Here is a 20,740-nt window from a genome sequence, read left to right as displayed (position 1 = left end):
TTTTTTTTTTTTTCCAGAGCCTTGCTCTGTTGCCAAGGCTGGAGTGCAGTTGCATGATCTTGGCCCACTGCAATCTTCGCCTCCTAGGTTCAAATGATTCTCCTGCCTTCGCCCCGCTAAGTAGCTGGGATTACAGGCATGCACCACCACGCCCGACTGATTTTTGTGTTTTTAGTAGAGATGGGGTTTCACCATGTCGGCCAGGCTGGTCTCGAACTCCTGACCTCAAGTGATCCACCCACCTTGGCCTCCCACACTGCTGGGATTCCAGGCATGAGCCACTGCACCTGGTTGAGTTTGCTGTTTCTTAACATGTGAGGCTCCAACCCAGTGGGGCCCACTTACATGGGCTGTCCTGCTTTGGACCATGGGGAGCTGGGGTGCTGGACCCATCTCCCACCTTCTACAGCCTGGAGTGTGCTCTCAGATGACACAGCCAAGCTGGTGTGTTTTTCCCTCATTGGTGGAAAGTTCAGCAATCCCTGACTCCCTCATCCTGCCCTGTTGAGATTTAAAAAAAAATTTCCTCTTCTGGGCCTCAGAGCCGCCTCCTACCTGAGGTTTATTGCTTTCTCTGCACTTGCATTGAGCCTCTGCAGCCCTTTAAAAGGGGCAGAGCCTATAGTGTGACCAGCAGGTCCCGTCCCTAGGAGATAACAGTGTCCCGGGCAGCAGGTGCAGGTTTCTCAGCAGCTCAGGCAACAGCCTGATGTTTATGCCATCTGATCCTGACGTCTGGAGAGGTGCGCCCTCTGCCAGCATCTTCCTCTCCAGGCTGGCAGAGCAAGGGGGGCTGTGAATTAATTCAAAGTTGGGGGTTGGGACCTTCTGTATCTGGACTTGCCTCCCACCCGTGTCCTCTGTCCCTTTTTCCCTACGACAGATAGCCATGTGTGAGCCTGAATTTGGCAATGGCAAGGCCAGGGAGTCGAGTGCGGGTGGTAGGTGGCGAGTGTCCTGGTACGAACGGTTTGTGCAGCCGTGCCTGGTCGAACTGCTGGGCTCTGCTCTCTTCATCTTCATCGGGTGCCTATCGGTCATTGAGAATGGGACGGACACTGGACTGCTGCAGCCGGCCCTGGCCCACGGGTTGGCTTTGGGGCTCGTGATTGCCACGCTGGGGAATATCAGGTGAGACCAGCTCTGAGGATTCAGCCTGGTGCTGACTTGGGGCGCTGGGGGTGGAAAACAAAGCCATTGTCAAGGACCCCTGGGTGCATATATTGGGGATTTCAAGGAGCGCTCTGGATAACTATGGGGTTGGGAGTCAGACTGTCTGGGGTCAACACCAGACCCCGCAGCCTGTGAGCTTGTGACTTTGGGCAAGTCATTCTCTTTTTGAGTAGCTGGATCACAGGCATGCGCCACAGCACCCAACTAAGTTTTAAATTTTGTTGTAGAGACGGGGTCTCACTATGTTGCCCAGGCTAGTCTTAAACTCCTGGTCTCAAGCGATCCTCCTGCCTTGGCTTCCCAAAGTTTTGGGATTACAGGCATGAGCCACCATGCCTGGCTGGCAAGTCACTCTCTAAACCCAAAGTTCCCCACCTATAAAATGGGAATAGTAGCATACTTTTAAATGGTTTTTTTTCAAGCCAACACATTTATATACCAGGCACTAGTCTAATTACTTTATAGATATTAGTTATTTAATCCTCACAAAAGCCTTGTGGGGTAGGTCTTGTTATTAACCCCATTTTATAGCTGCAAAAGAGAAAGGCTGTGTAATCTGTCCAAGCTTAGAGGGCCAGAAAGTGGCAGAGCCGGGAGTCAAGAACAAGCTGTCCGGCTCCAGCGCTCCACTCCAAGTGCCTCATGGGGGAGGCATGAGAATTAAATGAAGTAGAGCGCCTGGCACACACCACACACACAATGGGCATCAGTTGCTGTGTTATTGTTACCACTAGAAGGGGGTTTTACGGAAAGCAGAAATGCATAGAAGACGTGAGCCAGGTTTTCCCACCTGGGTATGCAGGGATTTGCAGTGGTCCTGGCTTATCAAGAGGTGATCAAGAAGGAGGGGCAGGGAAAGGGACAGGCTTCTCTGACTTAGCTCTCATCTGGGTAGAGGATCAATGGGAAGGTCTGTGGACATGGCTGCTGGCTCCCAGGAGAGCCAGCCATCATGACGAAGATCTTGAATGGGGTGCCTGGCAGGGTGATCTGGGACATGGTTGGTCTGTATTAAATCTCACTCAAAACATAGATCTGAATGAGGAAACAGAAATACTGTTTCTGAGAAAACCAGAATGGAAAAGAGCTTTAACATCTCTTTAGACTGGGTGCAGTGGCTCACGCCTGTAATCCCAGCACTTCGGGAGGCTGAGGCGTGTAGATCACCTGAGGTCAGGAGTTGGAAAGCAGCCTGGCCAACAGGGTGAAACCCTGTCTCTACTAAAGATACAAAAATTAGCTGGGCGTAGTGGCAGGTACCTGGAGTCCCAGCTACTTGGGAGGCTGAGGCAGAATAATTGCTTGAACCAGGAGGGGAAGGTTGCATTGAGCCAAGATTGTGCTACTGCACTCCAGCCTGGGCAACAGAGTGAGACTCCATCTCCAAAAATAAACAAACAAACAATCAAATAAACAAACAAACAAAGCCACATCTCTTTAGACGTCCAAGGGAGGCTGTGAGTGAAAGAAAAAGTATATGATACTCCCTTTGGACGGATCTGAGATTGAAGGCAACCTTTATCACTTCTTAGCTGGGTGACCACAGCAAGTTGCTGAAGCCTTTGTGTGCAGTGGTATAAATGTGAGTAATAATAATAGCTGATGTTTATTGAATGCTAACTCCATAGATAGTACTATGAGCTGCTCACGTATTAATTCTTTATATCTTTGCAATAGCTTTCTCAGGCAGAGATCACTGAGGCACAAAGAGGTTATGTAATTTGGCCAGTGCCACACAGCTCCTCAGTGGCAGAGTTGGGCTTTGAACCCAGGCCAGCTGGCTGGAAAGATCATCTCTTTGGCACTGCAAATACTGCCTCTCTGTTTGGCTTTTTTGACAAATATTTATTCAGCACCTACTGTGTGCCAGACACTGACTTTGAGGTTGTTCACTGGATCCAGGATAAGTTATGTATGTAAGTTATAAGCACCACAGCACCTGGCACATAGTAAGTGTTAGAGAAATATTTGCTGAGTGAACAATGAGTGAAGGAATGAATGTGTCTTGATTGTTTTATTGCTAATGAGTATAAACCAGGAAATGTGTGATTCTTGTCACCTGGCCCTCCTGGTAGAGCCATACTCTGAATGACAGTTTCTCTCCCCTCTGGGGCTCCTGTGGGAAGCCGCCTCACCCTGACTCCATCTGTGTATCTCAGCAGAGCCCAGGCTAAGCTACTTGAGGCCAAGTAGGCCTGGCTGCCCCTCTTCCCAACCTGTGGAGTCTGAGCATTGGCTGGTGCTTTCAAACCATGCATGGAGGTTGGGCACGGTGGCTCACACCTGTAATCCCAGCACTTTGGGAGGCCGAGGCAGGTGAATCACCTGAGGTCAGGAGTTCAAGAGCAGCCTGGCCAACATGGCAAGACCCCGTGGTGGCACGCCCCTGTAATTCCAGCTACTTGGGAGACTGAAGCAGGAGAATCACTTGAACCCAGGAGGCAGAGGTTGCAGTGAGCCGAGACTGCACCATTGCACTCCAGCCTGGGTGACAGAGTGAGATCCCATCTTAAAAAAAAAAAAAAAAAAAAAATCAAATCAAATCAAATCAAACCATGCATGAGGGTCTGGGCCCAGAGCTGAGTCAGACAAGTTGGGGAAGCTGGTCTCGAGGTATCAGGGTGTTGGACAAAGTCCTTTTGTGTAGCGCTGAGGTCCTCTGTCCAGTCTCAGCTGAATGTCCTATGCCCATTAGAGGATGGGTAAGCTCATTGGTGGGCTCTTAACATTTGGGGGGCACTTTGGTTCTTGTGTGACATGGGGAGTCTTGGGGTACCTTTCTCTCTCATTGGGGAGGATCCATTCCTGGGAACCAGATGGATTCAGGAGGCCAAACTGTGACAATAGTTCCTCCATTAGAGTGGGACTGGATGGGACACTGGTGAGTGCAGCCACCCTGGCTCTGGGGCCTGGGCTGGTTGAACATCTTGGTGAACAGGAAGGCTCTTTACCCATGGACCAGGGAGTGGCTGATCAACTGCAACCTGCCCTTCGACCTCAGGTTCTGACTTGTCTAATTTTCTTCCACATCCCAAATTCCCAATCCCAGTCCCCAACTTGGTCATGAACCTCCAGTTCCCCCCCATGATTCTCCATGCCATTTCCAGCCCAAACTCCAAATCTGCATTTTACACCCATCACACGTTCAGACCACAAGTAGGGTTTTCATTGGCTGAGCAGTTCAACCAATCAGGAGGTCTTATTCAGGGCCTAGCTACTCATAAGGGGAGACCTGGGCCGGACACAGTAGCTCATGCCTACAACCCCAGCACTTTGGAAGGCCGACGTGGGTGGATTGCTTGAGGTCAGGAGTTCGAGACCAGCCTGACCAATATGGTGAGACATTGTCTCTACTAAAAATACAAAAATCAGCCGGGAATGGTGGCACATGCCTGTCGTCCCAGCCACTTGGGAGGCTGAGTCAGGAGCATTGCTTGAACTCAAAAGGTGGAGATTGCAGTGACCCAAGATCATACCACTGCACTCCAGCCTGGGCAACAGAGCAAGACTCCGTCTCATAAAATCAAACAAATCATAAGGGGAGGCCTGGATATGGCTCATGGGCTACTAACTTGGAGCCTTGGTGTCTCAATCTGACCTGTGGCCACATCTCTGAAGGGCTGGAGAGAGGCTCGGAGGGAGTCAGGAAGGAGTTAAGGGATGGTCTCCTACACGCGATTCCTCCAGGGCCATCCTGGGGGCTGGACTTAGGACGTAGAGGCTGCCCTTTATCTCTTACCCTCTGCCTGGCATCTCAGGGAAATTGGAAGCAATTTGGCATCTCTTTGTATTTGAGCTGGGCCCTGGACTGACTCTCACCCTGTGAAACCAGCCTGGTGGTTTGGCGGGGACATGCTGTCTCGAATGCCAGCCATGTGGTCAGCCCTGGGCTCATGACTCCCTCCTCTCTTGTGGGTTACAGTGGTGGACACTTCAACCCTGCGGTGTCCCTGGCAGCCACGCTGATCGGAGGCCTCAACGTGGTGATGCTTCTCCCGTACTGGGTCTCACAGCTGCTCGGAGGGCTGCTCGGGGCTGCCTTGGCCAAGGTGGGTGAACCCCAGGGGCTGGGCTAGTGGCTTCCTCTCTGATGGGGCTGCTGGAGGTGCATGATGTGTGTGTGTGTCGGGGGGACAGTGAGGAGTGGGGAAATGTCCAATCTTTTGCTTATTTCTGCCAGTGGAATTGGTGGACGTTTTTCTTCTCTCTTTCTTTCTTATTGCATTTTACTTTATTTTTATTTATTTGCTTTTTTTTTTTTTTTTTTTTTTTTGATGGAGTCTTGCTCTGTCACCCAGGCTGGAGTGCAGGGGTATGATCTCGGCTCACTGCAACCTCTACCTCCTGGGCTCAAGCAATTCTCCTGCCTCAGCCTCCTGAGTAACTGGGATTACAGGCGCATGCCACCACGCCTGGCTAATTTTTGTATTTTTAGTAGAGACGGAGTTTCACCATGTTGGCCAGGCTGGTCTTGAACTCCTGAGCTCAAGTGATTTGCCTGCCTCGGCCTCCCAAAGTGCTGGGATTACAAGCGTGAGCCACTGGGCCTGGCCTCTCTTTTTTATTTTAGAGATGGGGTCTCACTCTGTTGTCCAGGCTGGAGTGTGGTGGTGCAATCATAGCTCACTGCAGGCTGGGCCTCCTGGGCTCAAGTGATCCTCCTGCCTCAGCCTGTTAAGTAGCTGGGACTATAGGTGTGTGTCACCACACCCAACTAATTAAAAAAATTTTTTTTGTAGAGGTGGGCTCTCACTATGTTGACCACATTGGTCTCCAACTCTTGGTCTCAAGTGATCTTCCTGCCTTGGCCTCCCAAAGTGTTGGGATTACAGGCATGAGTGACCGAGCCTGGCCAGCCACAGTTTTCATAGCTTTACGTATAAATCCATGGATAGACTTTCTCCCTCCATCCCTCTTTTTCTTTTTTTCCTCTCTCTCTTTCTTTCCTTTTGCCCTTAAGTCTCAGTTCAGCCAGGGACCCTTCAAGCCCGTCAAGATGTGGGCCTTGCTTGGCGGGTGTGTGGGGGGTGGTGGATGGGAGCTCTGTTAGCTTGGCTGCGATAGGGTCTGAAGCTGTAAGTGCTGCCCCACCGCAGACTTTGTTCTCAAGCCTCACTTTACTGTCATCCCCTGCCCTGGTCTCTCCGTGCTCCCATTTGAGAGCCACAGTCTGTTCCCCTATCTATGGAACATGCCCGGGACCTTCCTGCTCTGCTTCTTTAGGAAAAGCAGTGCCCAGACCTAGCTCAAGCCCTGCCACTTAAAACCTGTCAAACACGGCTCTGCCACTTGTGGGACAGCACGTTTCCCTGAGCACATTCTCCCTGCTAAATGTTTTACACATATACTCTTATTTCATCTCCCAGCAACTTTACGAGAAACCAGTCAGTTCATAGACAGCGCTTACCTTGTGCCAGGCACACCAGCGGCCTTGTCTGTGAGCCGGGAGCTGCCAGTATCATCCCTGTTTTATAGATGAGAAAACAGAGGGGCAGAGAAGCAGGCAACTTGCTCAAGTTCAGACGTGCTTGTAAGCAGCGCAGCCCCGACTGGGTCCAGCGTCCAGAAGCTTGCACACCGTGCTGTCTTTCCCCTTTGGGGCTGTGATAGCCCTGAGGCTGAATGCCCGTAGAAGTAACTGAGCTCAGGCTTCAGGGCCCTCCTGCATATGCCCCTTCCACGGTTCTATGGGGGCCTAGCAATGAATTCACCTGATCATATGTGTTTGTCAAGTTTGTAAGAGTAAGGTATTTTGAGCTGCACATGGCAGCTGATGCCTGTAATCCCAGCATTTTGGGAGGCGGAGGCAGGAGGATCACTTGAGCCTAGGAGTTCCAGACCAGCCTGGGCAACATGTGAGACCCTCCATCTTTACAAAAAATAATAATAAAAAAATTAGGTGGGCAAGATTGGTATGCACCTGTGGTCCCAGCTACATGAGAGGCTGAGGTAGGAGGATCACTGGAGCCCAGGAGATCGAGGCTGTAGTGAGCTATGATCGGGTCACTGCACTCCAGCCTGGGTGATGGAACTAGACTCTGTCTCAAAGAAAGAAAAAAAAGATAGTTTATGTTCTTTTTCTCAAAGAGGATCATCTAAGTTATAGAAGCTTTAGGCCTGTAACCTGGAGCCATGACTAGATTATCCTCATTTTTCTTTTTCTTTTTTCTTTTCTTTCTTTTTTTTTTTTTGAGATGGAGTCTTGCTCTGTTGTTCAGGTTGGAGTGCAGTGGTATGTGTGATCTCAGCTCACTGCAACCTCCGCTTCCAGAGTTCAAGTGATTCTCGTGCCTCAGCCTCCTGAGCAGCTGAGATTACAGGTACCCGCCACCTCACCCCGCTAATTTTTGTATTTTTAGTGGAGATGGGGTTTCACCATGTTGGCAAGGCTGGTCTCGAACTCCTGAGCTCAAGTGATTCACCCACCTCGGCCTCCCAAAGTGCTGGGGTTGCTGGCGTGAGCCACCATGCCTAGCCCCATTCCTATTTTTCAGATGAACAAAGTGAGGCTCAGAGAGGTTCAGTAGCTCACACAGGGTCACAGAGTAAAATCTGGCAGAGTTGGGATGTGGATTCAGGTCTATGTCACTGAAATTGGACCTAACCTTTCACTGGCCCTTACGGTGGGCAAGCATGTTTTAGGCCCTCTCCCCTCAGTTTCCAGCTGTCTCTCTGCCCCACTGAAAGGCTGAGCAGCTTCTCTGTGCAGGTGGTGAGTCCCGAGGAGAGGTTCTGGAATGCATCTGGGGCAGCCTTTGTGACCGTCCAGGAGCAGGGGCAGGTGGCAGGGGCGTTGGTGGCAGAGATCATCCTGACGACGCTGCTGGCTCTGGCCGTATGCATGGGTGCCATCAATGAGAAGACAAAGGGCCCTCTGGCCCCATTCTCCATCGGCTTTGCTGTCACCGTGGATATCCTGGCTGGGTGAGTGTCCCTTGGCAGTGGGGCGACCATGCCCAGATCTGCACTGTTCAGCTCTGGAGGAGCTCAGGCCTGAGGGCCACAGATTCAGTTGCTATTAGGGGCCAGGAAGGTGCTGCAAATGGGGAGGTGGGCTGGCATCAGGCAGACAACAGGGAGTGGTGGGGACTGCGGTGTCGGAGGCGCTCCAGTCAATTCAGCTCTTGTCAATTATTGCTGGGAACATGGGTTTGGGGTGATGATTTCATTCAAAGGAAGTCAGAAATTTAAATTTGTATGTGATGTTTTCCAATTTTCGTAGCGTAAATACAACATTTCTGTGAACTGTGTTCATTTGGTCACTGGGCAGCCAGGTTTTAGCCTCAGGATTACAAAAAGCATCTGTAGCTGTTGTCTCCTTTATTTTGAGTTTCCCAGCAGGTTTTGGAAGGGATTAAGGCAACAAGATTGGGGATGATGTCTCCCGTTTTATAGATAAGGAAACTGAGGCTCAGAGATGACAGAAGTGACTTATTTAAGGTCAGTGGGCAGTGGCAAATTAAGTGATAGATTTGGGACAAGAGGATGAGTGAGCCCTTTTTATTTTTCTTATTTATTTTATTTAGAGATGGGGGCCACGCTATGTTGCCCAGGCTAGTCTTGAACTCCTGGCTTCAAGCCATCCTCCTGCATTGGCCTCTCAAAGTACTGGGATTACAGGCATGAGCCACATTGCCCAGCCCAAGGAGCCTCTCCCTAATGTCTGACTCTTTCCTTTCTTTTGGACACAGAACAAAGTCTAATCTTTCTCCTGGGTCAGCGCTCCCTCAGCTTTGGGAGGTGGAGCCTGGGGCAGGCTGGGGCATGTGTGAAGTTGTGGCCATGCTTTGCTGCCCTCTAGTGGCCTTTGATTCACTTACAAATCTTTTGACTTCGAAGCTGGACACAGGGTGGGGATGAGGTCTACAGGCCCCCAGCTTGAGAGAATGGGGTAAAGACAGAGCCCCAGAACGAGAGAGGTGCACCTGGGGAAGAGTCTCCCTGTAGGAGATTCTGGGCCTTAAGCTTGTGGTGCAACAAGGGCCTCATCTGGATCAGTTAGATTAGTTAATGCTTTTTGTACATTAATTATATTCAAGGTGTGGGCTCTATTTGCATTTTCTCATTCACTCCTGATGACAACCTATGGGATAGTCACTTTCACCTCACTTGAATACAGAGAGGTTCATGGGTTCACGGAGCTCCCCGCAACTAGAACTATCTGGGCTGGGGTTTTTCTTTCTTTATATATATATATTTTTAAATTTTTGTGGGTGAACCTAGTAGGTGTATATATTTCTGGGTTACATGAGACGCTTTGATATGGGCATGCAATGCATAATTACCATGTCAGGGTAAATGGGGTATTCATCCCCTCAAGCATTTATTCTTTGTGTTACAAACAATCCACTTATACTGTTCGTTATTTTATTTTAGTTTTAGTTTTAGTTTTTGAGACAGAGTCTTGCTCTGTCACCCAGGCTGGAGTGCAGTGGCATGATCATGGCTCACTGCAACTTTCAATCTCCAGATTCAAGCGATTCGCCTGCCTCAGCCTCCCCAGTAGCTGGGATTACAGGCACGCGCCACCACACCTGGCTAATTTTTGTACTTTTAGTAGGAACGGGGTTTCACCATGTTGGCCAGGCTGGTCTTGAACTCCTGACCTCAAGTGGTCTGCCTGCCTCGGCCTCCTAAACTGCTGGGATTACAGGCATGAGCCACCGTGCCTGGCTGAGGTTACATGAGGTGTTTTGATACCGGTAAGCAACGTGTAATGATCACGTCAAAGTAAATGGGGTATTCATCCCTTCAAGCATTTATTCTTTGGGTCACAAACAATCCAATGATACACTTTTCATTATTTTATAATGTGTGGCTGGGTTTTGAATCTAGGTCAGCTTGACTCCAAAAGGACTGAAACTGATGGACTTTGCTCTGTAGACTCTGGAACAGATGTAGATCCAGCTTCTCTTCCTGCCGTCGCTGAGCAGGCATTTTTGCTGGGCATTCTAGAGGAGTTTGTGGGGAGTGCTGGACTGCACGCCCAGTGGGGAGTCACACCTTCTGCTTCCTAGTGCTGATAGCCTCTCTACCTTCTTTAGGATCTACCCAGGAGCTCATGATGTGGGAGTTTAGAGAGGGTTTCTGGGTGGTGTGTGATTAGGCCTAGTTGGGGACGTGAACGTGAGGTGAGGTGGGGCCTGGCTGGGATCCTGGTGACCAGGGTGCCTGGGTGTTTGCAGGGGCACTGTGTCTGGAGGCTGCATGAATCCGGCCCGTGCTTTTGGACCTGCGGTGGTGGCCAACCACTGGGACTTCCACTGGATCTACTGGCTGGGCCCACTCCTGGCTGGCCTGCTTGTTGGACTGCTCATTAGGTAGGAGTGTGACACAGGGTCACTGGCCCATGGAATGGGCACTTGGCAACATCTCCCAGAGAGTCCGGGGCTAGAGGGCTAGGCTCTCACTTGGGTTTGGAAGAGAAAAGAGGGAGCCTCTTTAGAGGCAAATAAAATGGCTCCATCTAGGAGCTTTGGTTGCAAGTGACAGAGATCTATTTCAAAACAGCGTTTGCCACAAAGAGGAATTCATTGGCTCACATCATCAGAAACTTCACAGGGAGCAGTGGTTTCAGGTGGTGCTCAGACTTGGTCTTTCTCCTTTTTTTTTTTTTTTTTTTTGACAGAGTCTCCCTCTGTTGCCCAGGCTAGAGAGCAGTGGTGTGATCTCAGCTCAGTGCAACCTCTGCCTCCCAGATTCAAGCAATTCTCCTGCTTCAGCCTCCCAAGTAACTGGGATTACAGGTGCCTGCCACCACACCAGGCTATTTTTTCAGTATTTTTAGTAGAGATGGGGTTTCACCATGTTGGTCAGGCTGGTTTCAAATTCCTGACCTCAAATGATCCTCCTGCCTAGGCCACCCAAAGTGCTGGGATTACAGGTATGAGCCACTGTGCCCTGCCTTGGTCTTTCTCATAGGCTCTGTTTTCCTCCGGGTGGGCTTCATGCTTAGATAGACTCTCCAATGGAGGCGAAGATGTTTACCAGCCACTTGAGGCTTGTATCTTAGCAGCTTAACAACTCTAGAGGAATTAGAACAACAAGATCTAGCAAAAAGCTAGGGTCTGGTATTCACTGGTTTGAACTGGCCCACTGTGTGTGGGTGATTTGCTCACTTCAGAATCAGTCACTGAGCTACGGGGGTCAGGCACTTTCTATTTTTTTTTTTTTTTTTTTTGAGATGGAGTCTCTCTCTGTCACCCAGGCTGGAGTGCAGTGGCAAAATCTCAGCTCACTGCAACCTCTGCCTCCTGGATTCAAGCAATTCTCCTGCCTTGGCCTTCTGAGTAGCTGGGATTACAGGTGCACGCCACCATGCCTGGCTAATTTTTGTATTTTTGTAGAGATGGGGTTTCACCATGTTTGTCAGGCTGTTCTCAAACTCCTGACCTCAAGTGATCCGCCCGCCTCAGTCTCCCAGAGTGCTGGGATTACAGGTGTGAGCCACCAAGCCCAGCCGATCAGGCATTCCTATTGGCAATGTCTGGAGCAAGAACCTAAGCCTGAAGTGGGGGTGAGGTCAGCCTTACCTGAACACCGCCAATAGGACTGAGAGTAGGGGAGGAGTAGTTCCCCGTGGGGGTATTGTACAACTCCAGGGGACCCCATCTACATGGGAAAATCATGTAAATGGCACCCCCAAGGGTATGCATGTTGGAAGACGCCATTCACGTGAAATACAATGTGAGTGGTGCTTCCCGGAGTGCTGCAGTAGATAAGAAGGTTGATATTGTCAGAAGGATAAGTGGATTCCAGATGGAAAAGACTAGAGTCCCCGTGCATCCTGCTTGGCCTCTTCTCCATGGGCTCTCTTCTTATGTCCCATTCCTTCCGGACTCTGGACTCCAGGAGTGCAAGGATCACTGTCTGGATTTCGTAAACACAAGTTGGGCCTACCTTGCACTGTCTGGGAGAGGACAGGCCCTGGAACAGGCCGATTTAGACGACTTGCTCCCTTGCCCACCAGCGGTCCTGGGGTCTGCAGGACCCAGCCTATAGTTCAGTGAAAAGCGTCACTATTTTCTTGAGACAAAGTCTCACTCCGTCGCCCAGGCTGGAGTGCAGTGGCACGATCTCAGCTCATTGCAGCCCCTGCCTCCCAGGTTCAAGCTATTCTCCTGCCTCAGCCTCCCGAGTAGCTAGGACTACAGGTGCCCGCCACGCTCAGCTACAGTATTTTTGTTTTCATTTTTTGAGATGGAGTCTTGCTCTGTTGCCCAGGCTGGAGTGCAGTGGTGTGATTTTGGCTCATTGCAACCTCCGCCCACTGGGTTCAAGAGATTCTCCTGCCTCAGCCTGCCAAGCAGCTGGGACTACAGGCACTGCTACCATGCCCAGCTAATTTTTATATTTTTAGTAGAGATAAGGTTTCACTGTGTTGACCAGGCTGGTCTCAAACTCCTGACCTCATGTGATCCACCTTCCTGGGCCTCCCAAAGTGCTAGGATTATAGGCATGAGCCACCGTGCCCAGCCAGTTTTTGTAATTTTTTTTGGTAGAGTTTTTGTAATTTTTTGGGGGGGCTTCACCATGTTGGCCAGGCTGGTCTCCAACTCCTGACCTCAGGTGATCTACCTCCCAAAGCGCTGGGTTACAGGTGTGAGCCACTGTGCCCGGCCATCACTATTCATTTTTTCCTGGGCTTTCAGAGTGGCAGCAATGGGCATCTTCAGGAAAAGGGTTAGAAACTAAGCAGGACCCAGGCGTGTGGCTCACGCCTGTACTCCCAGCACTTTGGGAGGCCAAGGTGGGTGGATCACTTGAAGTCAGGAGTTGAAGACCAGCCTGGTCAACATGGTAAAACCCTATCTCTATTAAAAATACAAAAATCAGTCAGGTATAGTGGTGTTTGTCTGTAGTCCCAGCTACTCGGGAGGCTGAGGTATGAGAATTGCTTGAACCCGGGAGGTAGAAGCTGCAGTGAGCTGAGATCACGCTACTGTACTCCAGCCTGGGTGAGTGAGACTCTGTCTCAATTAAAAAAAAAAAAAAGAAAAAAAAAGAAACCAAGCAGGAAACAGTGTCTCCCTCTCCCCAAGGGAATCTGGCTATTAAGGCTGGGGAGGCTCAGGAAGTCATCTCTCTGGAGATTTCTGAGCCTGGAGACATGTGGCGAAGGGCTGGGTCTCCCCTCCGGGGCTGAGACCTTACTGGGTCATCTTTCTTTCAGGTGCTTCATCGGAGATGGGAAGACCCGCCTCATCCTGAAGGCTCGGTGAAGCCGAGCTCGTGGGATTCCTGCTGCTCCAGGTGTCCTCAGCTCACCTGTCCAAGACTGAGGACCAGAGAGTTCCTGCATTTCCTGCCAAGGCAGAGGCCCGGAGGAGCCACTCCCTGCTTTCACTGCTTGGGCCTGGTTTCTCAGATAGACTGACTGCTGAGGAGGCTCTAGGTTCCTGGAATTCCTTTGTGCTCATCAGTGATCCCAGCCTGGGATCTGCCCATGCTGCCCAGAGAGCGGTGCAAACACCACAACACGAGGATATTTCTTGAGAGGAAGGTCCCTGAGTTGGACGAGGAGGCTGTTTCTGCACACGAGCTCATTCCCGCACCCCGCTTCTCTCTCCTTCTCTTGTTTCTTGATTGTTTTGTTGTAGAAGGGCCTTCTGGGGGCCCGGCCACTTCCTTGCTTCTCAAGCTGACAATTCTCACTTTGCAATAAATAGTCCAGTATTTCCTTCCATGTGCTTACTGGCTTGCCTTTCATTTGAGAAATGGGCACTGCTGAGGAGAAAGCAAGCAAAAAAAAAAAGTCTGGGGTTAGGCCTTGGCTGTCCAGAGCTGCTGATCCTACAGCCCAGCTCAGAGTCCTGGGCCACGGCAGGCATTTGGAGTTCAGGCCAGCCTAGAGCCTGTCCCCACTTGGACAGGCCCATCCTGGAGCTCTGCCTGGAGCTCAGAGTGCATATTGAGTCCAATTTGGACTCTAGTCAGAGTCAACTGGACTCTAGTCAGACTCTAGTCTAGCCAGATCACAGACCTCAGGACCCTGCTGAAAAGCTCCAGGCAGAGTCCAGGGTCTGGCTGAGTACTCAGGGCTATCCTTAGTTGAGTGCTCCGTGCTGTCCAGGACATGAATCAGCCCATTCATTCACTGTAGCTGGGGAGGTGGGTGGGGGCGGGGTGTGGGCTTGGAGTGCGCTGCAAGAATTCCCCGAGGAAATACTAGGTTGGTGCAAAAGATTGTTTTTTTTTTTTTTTTTTTTTGCTTTTTGTTTTTTGTTTTTGAGACAGAGTCTTGCTCTGTCACCCAGGCTGGAGTGCAGTGGCATGATCTTAGCTCACTTCAACCTCTGCCTCCCGGGTTCAAGAGCTTCTCCTGCCTCAGCCTCCTAAGTAGCTGGGATTATGGGCATATGCCACCACACCTGGCTAATGTTTGTATTTTTAGTAGAGATGGGGTTTCACCATGTTGGTCAGGCTGGTCTTGAACTCCTGATCTCAAGTGATCCACCCACCTCGGCTTCCCAAAGTGCTGGGATTACAGGCGTGAGCTACCGTGCCCAGCCAGTTGGTGCAAAAGTAATTGCAGTTTTTTCCATTACTTTCAATGGCAAAAACTGCAATTACTTTTGCACCAAGCTAATAGAATCCTGAACAAGTGACACAGTACAGGCCTGAAGAGCCAGTGGCACTTGGGTGGAAGATAAGAGTGTAACAAATAAGAAAGGATGGAAAGACACGCTCTGGAAGTCACTCCTTCGAAGCAGAGTGTGTGTCTTCTTCTCCCTAAGAATCAATGGGTCATTTATGGAAGATGATCATTATAACACCAGAAAGAAGGGCAGGGAGAAACCACTCTCAACAACAAGCGAAAACTCATCCCCTTCAACGAGATGAGCAAAATGCTGTCTTGAGTGAAAATGAAGAAAATCACCACTACAATAAGAGACTGCCCACTGAGAACATAGATTCACGATATATCCACACATTCAAACCATTCTCAGAGAAAAGGAGATAATAAACCAGAATAACGATGACAACTCGACAGAATAGAAAAGGGGAGGAAAAAAATATGATACAACCAGAAACAAGCAAATTAGGACATCTACACAGAGTTAAAAATGGGCCAGGCACGGTGGTTCACGCCTGCAATCCCAGTACTTTGAAAGTCCGAGGTGGAGGACTGCTTGAGGCCCAGAGTTCGAGACCATCCAGGCAACATGGCACAACCCTGTAACTACAAAAAATAAAAAAAATTAGCTGGGCAGGTGGTACATGCTTGTAGTCTCCTCTACTGGGGAGGCTGAAGTGGGAGGGTCGCTTGAACCTGGGAGGTTGGGGCTGCAGTGAGCTATGACAGCACCAATGCACTCCAGTCTGGGGAACAGAGTGAGATCCTGTCTCAAAAAAAAAGAAAAGAAAAGAAAAGAAAAGCCAAGTGCTCTGGCTCACGCCTGTAATCCCAGCACCTTGGGAGGCTGAGGTGGGTGGATCACTTGAGGTCAGGAATTCAAGAGCAGCCTGGCCAACGTGGTGAAACCCACTCTCTACTAAAAATACAAATATTAGCCAGGCATGGTGGCGGGCACCTGTAATCCCAGCTACTTGGTAGGCTGAGAGAGGAGAATTGCTTGAAACCAGGGGGTAGAGGCTGCAGTGAGCCAAGACCAAGCCACTGCACTCCAGCCTGGGCAACAGAGTGATATCCTGCCACAAAATAAAATAAAAGAAGAGTAAAAAATGTTAAAAGTTACTGTTTTGTTTGGTGAAATAATGAAATAAATCTTTGACAAATCTAGTAAACAACAAAAGTTATATATCCATATATATGTATACCTACATGTATGTAGCTAACGTTTATGGAGAGTTTGTTACATGTTAGGCACTGTGCTGAATGCTTTACACATATTATGTCATTTACTCCCTATGACAATCCTATGAGATAGTACAGTGGGTTGAATAGTGTCCTCCTGAAATCTGTGTCAGTCTACAGTCTTAGAGCGTGACGGTATTTGGAAACACGGTCTTTGAAGATGCGATTAAAGTAAGGGTCAAGATGAGATCCCACTGGATTAGGGTGCCCTTTCCTAGTAAGAGACAGTAAAAGAGGCACAGAGACACAAAGGAGAAGGCCACGTGAAGATGGAGGCAGAGGTTAGGGTTATGCTGCCAAAAGACAGCACCAAGAGTCACCAGGAGCTGGGGGAGGGAAGGAAGGTTCTCATCTAGAACCTTTGTGGGAAGCCTGGCTCTGCTGACAGTCTAATTTCAGACTTTCTGGCCTCCAGAACAGAGAGAGAATAGTTTCTGTCATCTTAAGCCACGAAGTTTGCGGTGTTTGTTCGAGCAGTTCCAGGAAACGAATACAGGTAGATTCTCTCATTATTCTCATTGTGCGGAGGAGCCAATGGAGGTTCCAAAGGATGGGCTAAGCTACACAGTTAGTGCACTGGTGGGGCAATTGTTGAAGGTCAGGTATATCTGGCTGCAGGGTCCATGACCTTTGTCATCATACTTTTCTGTTTCTGAATATGGGACAATATTATGTCCTCTGCCTAGTCTCCTACTTGCCTATTAGTTCCTCATTAAAAAGGGGACAGAACCACGGTGGCGCATGCCTGTAGTCCCAGCTAGTCAGGAGGCTGAAATGGGAGGATCGCTTGAGCTCCGGAGGTCAAGGCTGCAGCAAGCTATGATTGCACTCCAGCCTGGGTGACAGAGCAAGACTTTGTCTGGGGGAGAAAAAAAAAAGGAGGACGGAAAGACATTCATTGTAACTCTTCTCATTTCAAACTTGCAATTGGATTTTAGGTTGTGGTTTTCATTTCCATTTCTAGACTATAAGCTCTCAAGAGCAAGATGGATATAAATTCATCTTTGTATTAAGTAACTGTACATTATCTGTTTGGCATTTGCTGAATAGAAGGGACTCAGTTCTTTTCTTTCTTTCTTTTTTTTTTTTAATGGAGTCTTGCTCTGCCGCGCATGCTGGAGTGCAGCGGTGTGATCTCGGCTGACTGCAACCTCCGCCTCCTGGGTTCAAGCGATTCTCCTGCCTTAGCCTCCTGCGTAGCTGGGATTACAGGTGTGTGCCACCATGCCCAGCTAATTTTTGTATTTTTAGTAGAGACGGGTTTTCACCAAGTTGGCCAGGCTGGTCTTGAACTCCTGACCTCAAATGATTGGCCCACCTCGGCCTCCCAAAGTACTGGGATTACAGGCGTGAACCACTGTGCCTGGCCAGAAGGGACTCAGTACTCACTGACTGTAAGAATGGCATAGGCTGATTCCAGTGACTTCCAAATTCATTCTGACCCTACAGAGTGGAATCCAAAACTCATGCAGATCATCAGGTTCATCTCTATCCCAGCTCCCTTTTTCTCAGTAACAAGGAGGTCACATAATTTTGGGGTGTTAGAGCTAGAAACTCTATTACAGTAGTAAAATACGGTGGCTGTAAGTTTACATCCTGAGGAAGATCCAAGTTTAAGTTTCAGAACTGTCACCTTTTTGCTGTATGTGCTTGAAGAAGCTATTGAAATTCTTTAGCCTCAGCTTTCTCATCTGTAAAATGCAACTACTACCTCAGAATGCTTATGAAAATTAACGTTTATAAAGTATCAGCACAATGTCCAGTACATAGTAAGTACACAGTCTGTTAGCTCTCATATTTATCATTTAATCAAAGGTTTTGCAATTTGCAGGTATCAGAATCATGACAAGGGGTGGGGTTTGGCAAGAAATTTCTTCTTCTTTTTTTTTTAGAGACAGTATCTTGTTCTGTCACCCAGGATGGAGTGCAGTGGTGCAGTCACAGCTTGCTGCAGCCTCGACCTCCTGGGCTCAAGCAATCCTCAAGCCTCAGACTCCTGAGTAGCTGAGACTACAGGTGTATATCACCATAGTGGCTAATTTAAAAACTTATTTTTGTAGAGATGGGTTCTCACTGTGTTGCCCAGGCTGATCTTGAACTCCTGTCTTCAAGCCGTCCTCCCACCTTGGCCTCCCGAAGTGTTGGGATTACAGGCGTGATTACCAGCCTTGGCAAGAAACTTACAGACTTGGCATATATGTATTTTCTCAGTCAAGTATTCTCATATAGGGACCATTAGGGCCTCCCAAGGGAAAAAGGTTGGAATCCATTCATCCTGTCCAACACCAAATTTCAAAATCCAGAGAAGCTAAATAATTTGACTGTAATTACAGAGTTGTCGAGCAGCAGAGTTCAATTAGAATCCAGGATCTTGGACACACAGTCTAGTGCCCCTTTTACTGCAACAGGTGTGTACTTAATTCTCCAGACCCTTGGGGTACAAGTACGGAGCCATTTCCTTTTGCCAGAATTGTGTTGAGGTCCTCACATGCCATGTTGTTAGGAATTCTAGTATCCCTACTGGATTACATTTTCCAAGAACCCTGGGGGTTTAAGCAAGCCAAAAGGGAAGTGTGCTGATATTTACTAATACTTGCATGGGCCAGTTGCAGTGGCTCACGCCTGTAATCGCAGCACTTTGGGAGGCCGAGGTGGGTGGATCACCTGAGGTCAGGAGTTCAAGACTAGCCTGGTCAACATGGTGAAACCCCTTCTCTACTAAAAATACAAAAGTTAGCCGGGAGAGGTGGCCCACACCTGTAATTCCAGTTACTTGGGACGCTGAGGCAGTAGAATCTCTTGAACCTGGAAGGCGGAGGTTGCAGTGAGCCGAGATGACGCCATCGCACTCCAGCCTAGGTGACAGAGTGAGACTCCATCTCAGACAACAACAAAAAAAACAAAACGAAACATAACACCTTGCACGTTGTAGGGAAATTACTTCGTGCCTGCAGCTGCTGTTCTCTCCGCTGCCACACGGTGCCGCTGTTGGAAGAGGTTCTCAGAAATGGTGTATGCTATAGCAAAGTCACACTGCTGTCTTCAAAGAGGGCTCCTTTACTGATAATTGCACAACTTCCATGCCAAGCACACTTGCATGCTCCATGGACTCTGCATATGTATCCAAGCAAGCTTATGGCCTTTCAGGTCCTTCCTCTCCCCTTGGCCCCCCTAGATCCCTACACACACCACCACCACCACCACCACCACCATTTTCCCTCCAGAGTCCGACCACCTCAGAGTGAGTTAGATATTTACGTCTTGGAACCCAAAGCCACTGTTCCCCCTCCAAGCCCCTGGACCTATCATAAAGTTTGGGGGTTATGATGAGCAACGCTTTTTAGTGCTTGGAACACAAAGCATTCATTCTCCTCCCTTAACGTCTAATTGCCTCAACTGATTTTTAGGAATTGAAAATTTGTAATCCTTAAGAGATTGTTTTTCCCCTCAGAGACTTAGTCTCTCTTCCAATTCCCAGACCTGAGTGAGTTCATAGACTTAAGTCTCTGTGAATGAATGGGAGGTCAGGTAACCCTGTGGAAGAACCCTGATGGAACACGGCCTGTGAAGATAACGAGCTTTTATCTTGGCTTTCGCCAAAAAGTTTTGTGGCCATTTACTCAAGGAAAATACAGGGGGACTCATCTAGTTATGGATACTCTACAGACAAGGTCTCTGGGTTCCACTGCAGCACGCTGCACAGAGCAGAGGTTTATCAAGTCCACGTGACAGATACTTTGTCTGGAATTGACCTCATGTTCAGATGAACTGGCTCTCTGGACCCATCCTATAGTTCTTCCTACAGTTCCTGATGGTATAGTTGGAAATAGATCCTCAGCAAGTGGTAAAATCTCTACCCTGCCTTTACAACCCATGCAGCTGGAGTTGTTATGGCAGGAAGGGCTAAGTGGAAGCCACTGGAACACTTCCTGTATGCCAAAATTGTCAATCAAAAGCAACGCTGAAGGATGACAGAAGATGCCACCCCCATTTGTGCCCTTTTGGGAATAAGGATTGAGTTAAAGGCACCTGAGAAACAGCAGGTGCCACACGGTGCTCTCACTCCTCTTTTACTTCCTGAAAGCAGGAGATGAACCCCCAAGTGAAAGATGCCCTCCTTGTCCTGGGAAGAAAGAAACGTTCTTATCACAAGATGGGGAGACAAGGTTGAGGGAAATCTGTACAGACCTTGTTAAGATAATTCTTATCTTCCTTTGGTCCTCCCCATATTTTAGGTACTTTTCCACAACTGACTCTTTGTTCAATCCATAATACAGTTAGGTTTTGCTACTTCTTTGGGTCTTCATTTCTTGTGGAAACTCCCGTGTATGCTTTTCTCTTACCTGTTTTGTGTTATTTCAATCCTCACGCCTAGCCTGAGACCCCAAAAGAGTAAAGTTTTGTCCCTCCTGTTACTCTATCTTCCAAGAAACTTTCAAGGCTTCTTCCGCCAATTAGGCTATGGGGGAGTGCCTCCGAAACACAGGCAGCACGCAGCACGTGTATCCAAGGCTAATTCCCTCCTAGCACTGGAGACGACCATTACTGGGACAATGGCAGGGACAACCACCAGAGGACTGCTGCCCACAGACAGCTGTGGACTCACAGAAGACCCCTGCTACTTGCGGGTGACAGCAGTGAACTCGAATGAGACTGGAAATCTTTTCATTCGCTACTAGGATCAGCTTTTATCAACTTCTTTGGATACATTATATTTTCCCTTAATAGAATGACGCCCTTCAAAGTATG

At 49.0% G+C, this 20,740-nt stretch overlaps 1 protein-coding gene across 1 annotated transcript; it reads left to right on the top strand.

Moving 5' to 3' along the window:
* The first annotated feature begins 611 nt into the window (after positions 1-611).
* Positions 612-13,858, top strand: AQP8 (aquaporin 8). Its single transcript, XM_033217708.1, has 6 exons — positions 612-743; positions 884-1,131; positions 5,096-5,222; positions 7,883-8,097; positions 10,359-10,493; positions 13,346-13,858. The coding sequence occupies exons 2-6, from the start codon at positions 890-892 to the stop codon at positions 13,392-13,394; spliced, it is 768 nt and encodes a 255-aa protein (XP_033073599.1). The 5' UTR covers positions 612-743; positions 884-889; the 3' UTR covers positions 13,395-13,858.
* Positions 13,859-20,740: the final 6,882 nt, after the last annotated feature.

The sequence above is a fragment of the Trachypithecus francoisi genome, unplaced genomic scaffold, assembly GCF_009764315.1.
Source record: "Trachypithecus francoisi isolate TF-2019V2 unplaced genomic scaffold, Tfra_2.0 Lachesis_group10, whole genome shotgun sequence".
Taxonomy (NCBI): Eukaryota; Metazoa; Chordata; class Mammalia; order Primates; family Cercopithecidae; genus Trachypithecus; species Trachypithecus francoisi.
This window is presented reverse-complemented; position numbering and strand designations above follow the sequence as displayed.

Bases quoted from the DNA above. Each gene is read 5' to 3' on its own strand.
- AQP8 (XM_033217708.1), top strand. From the start codon at position 890: ATGTGTGAGCCTGAATTTGGCAATGGCAAGGCCAGGGAGTCGAGTGCG. The intron at 8,098-10,358 runs GTGAGTGTCCCT...GGGTGTTTGCAG, and splicing joins ACCGTGGATATCCTGGCTGG to GGGCACTGTGTCTGGAGGCT. The intron at 10,494-13,345 runs GTAGGAGTGTGA...TCTTTCTTTCAG, and splicing joins CTTGTTGGACTGCTCATTAG to GTGCTTCATCGGAGATGGGA.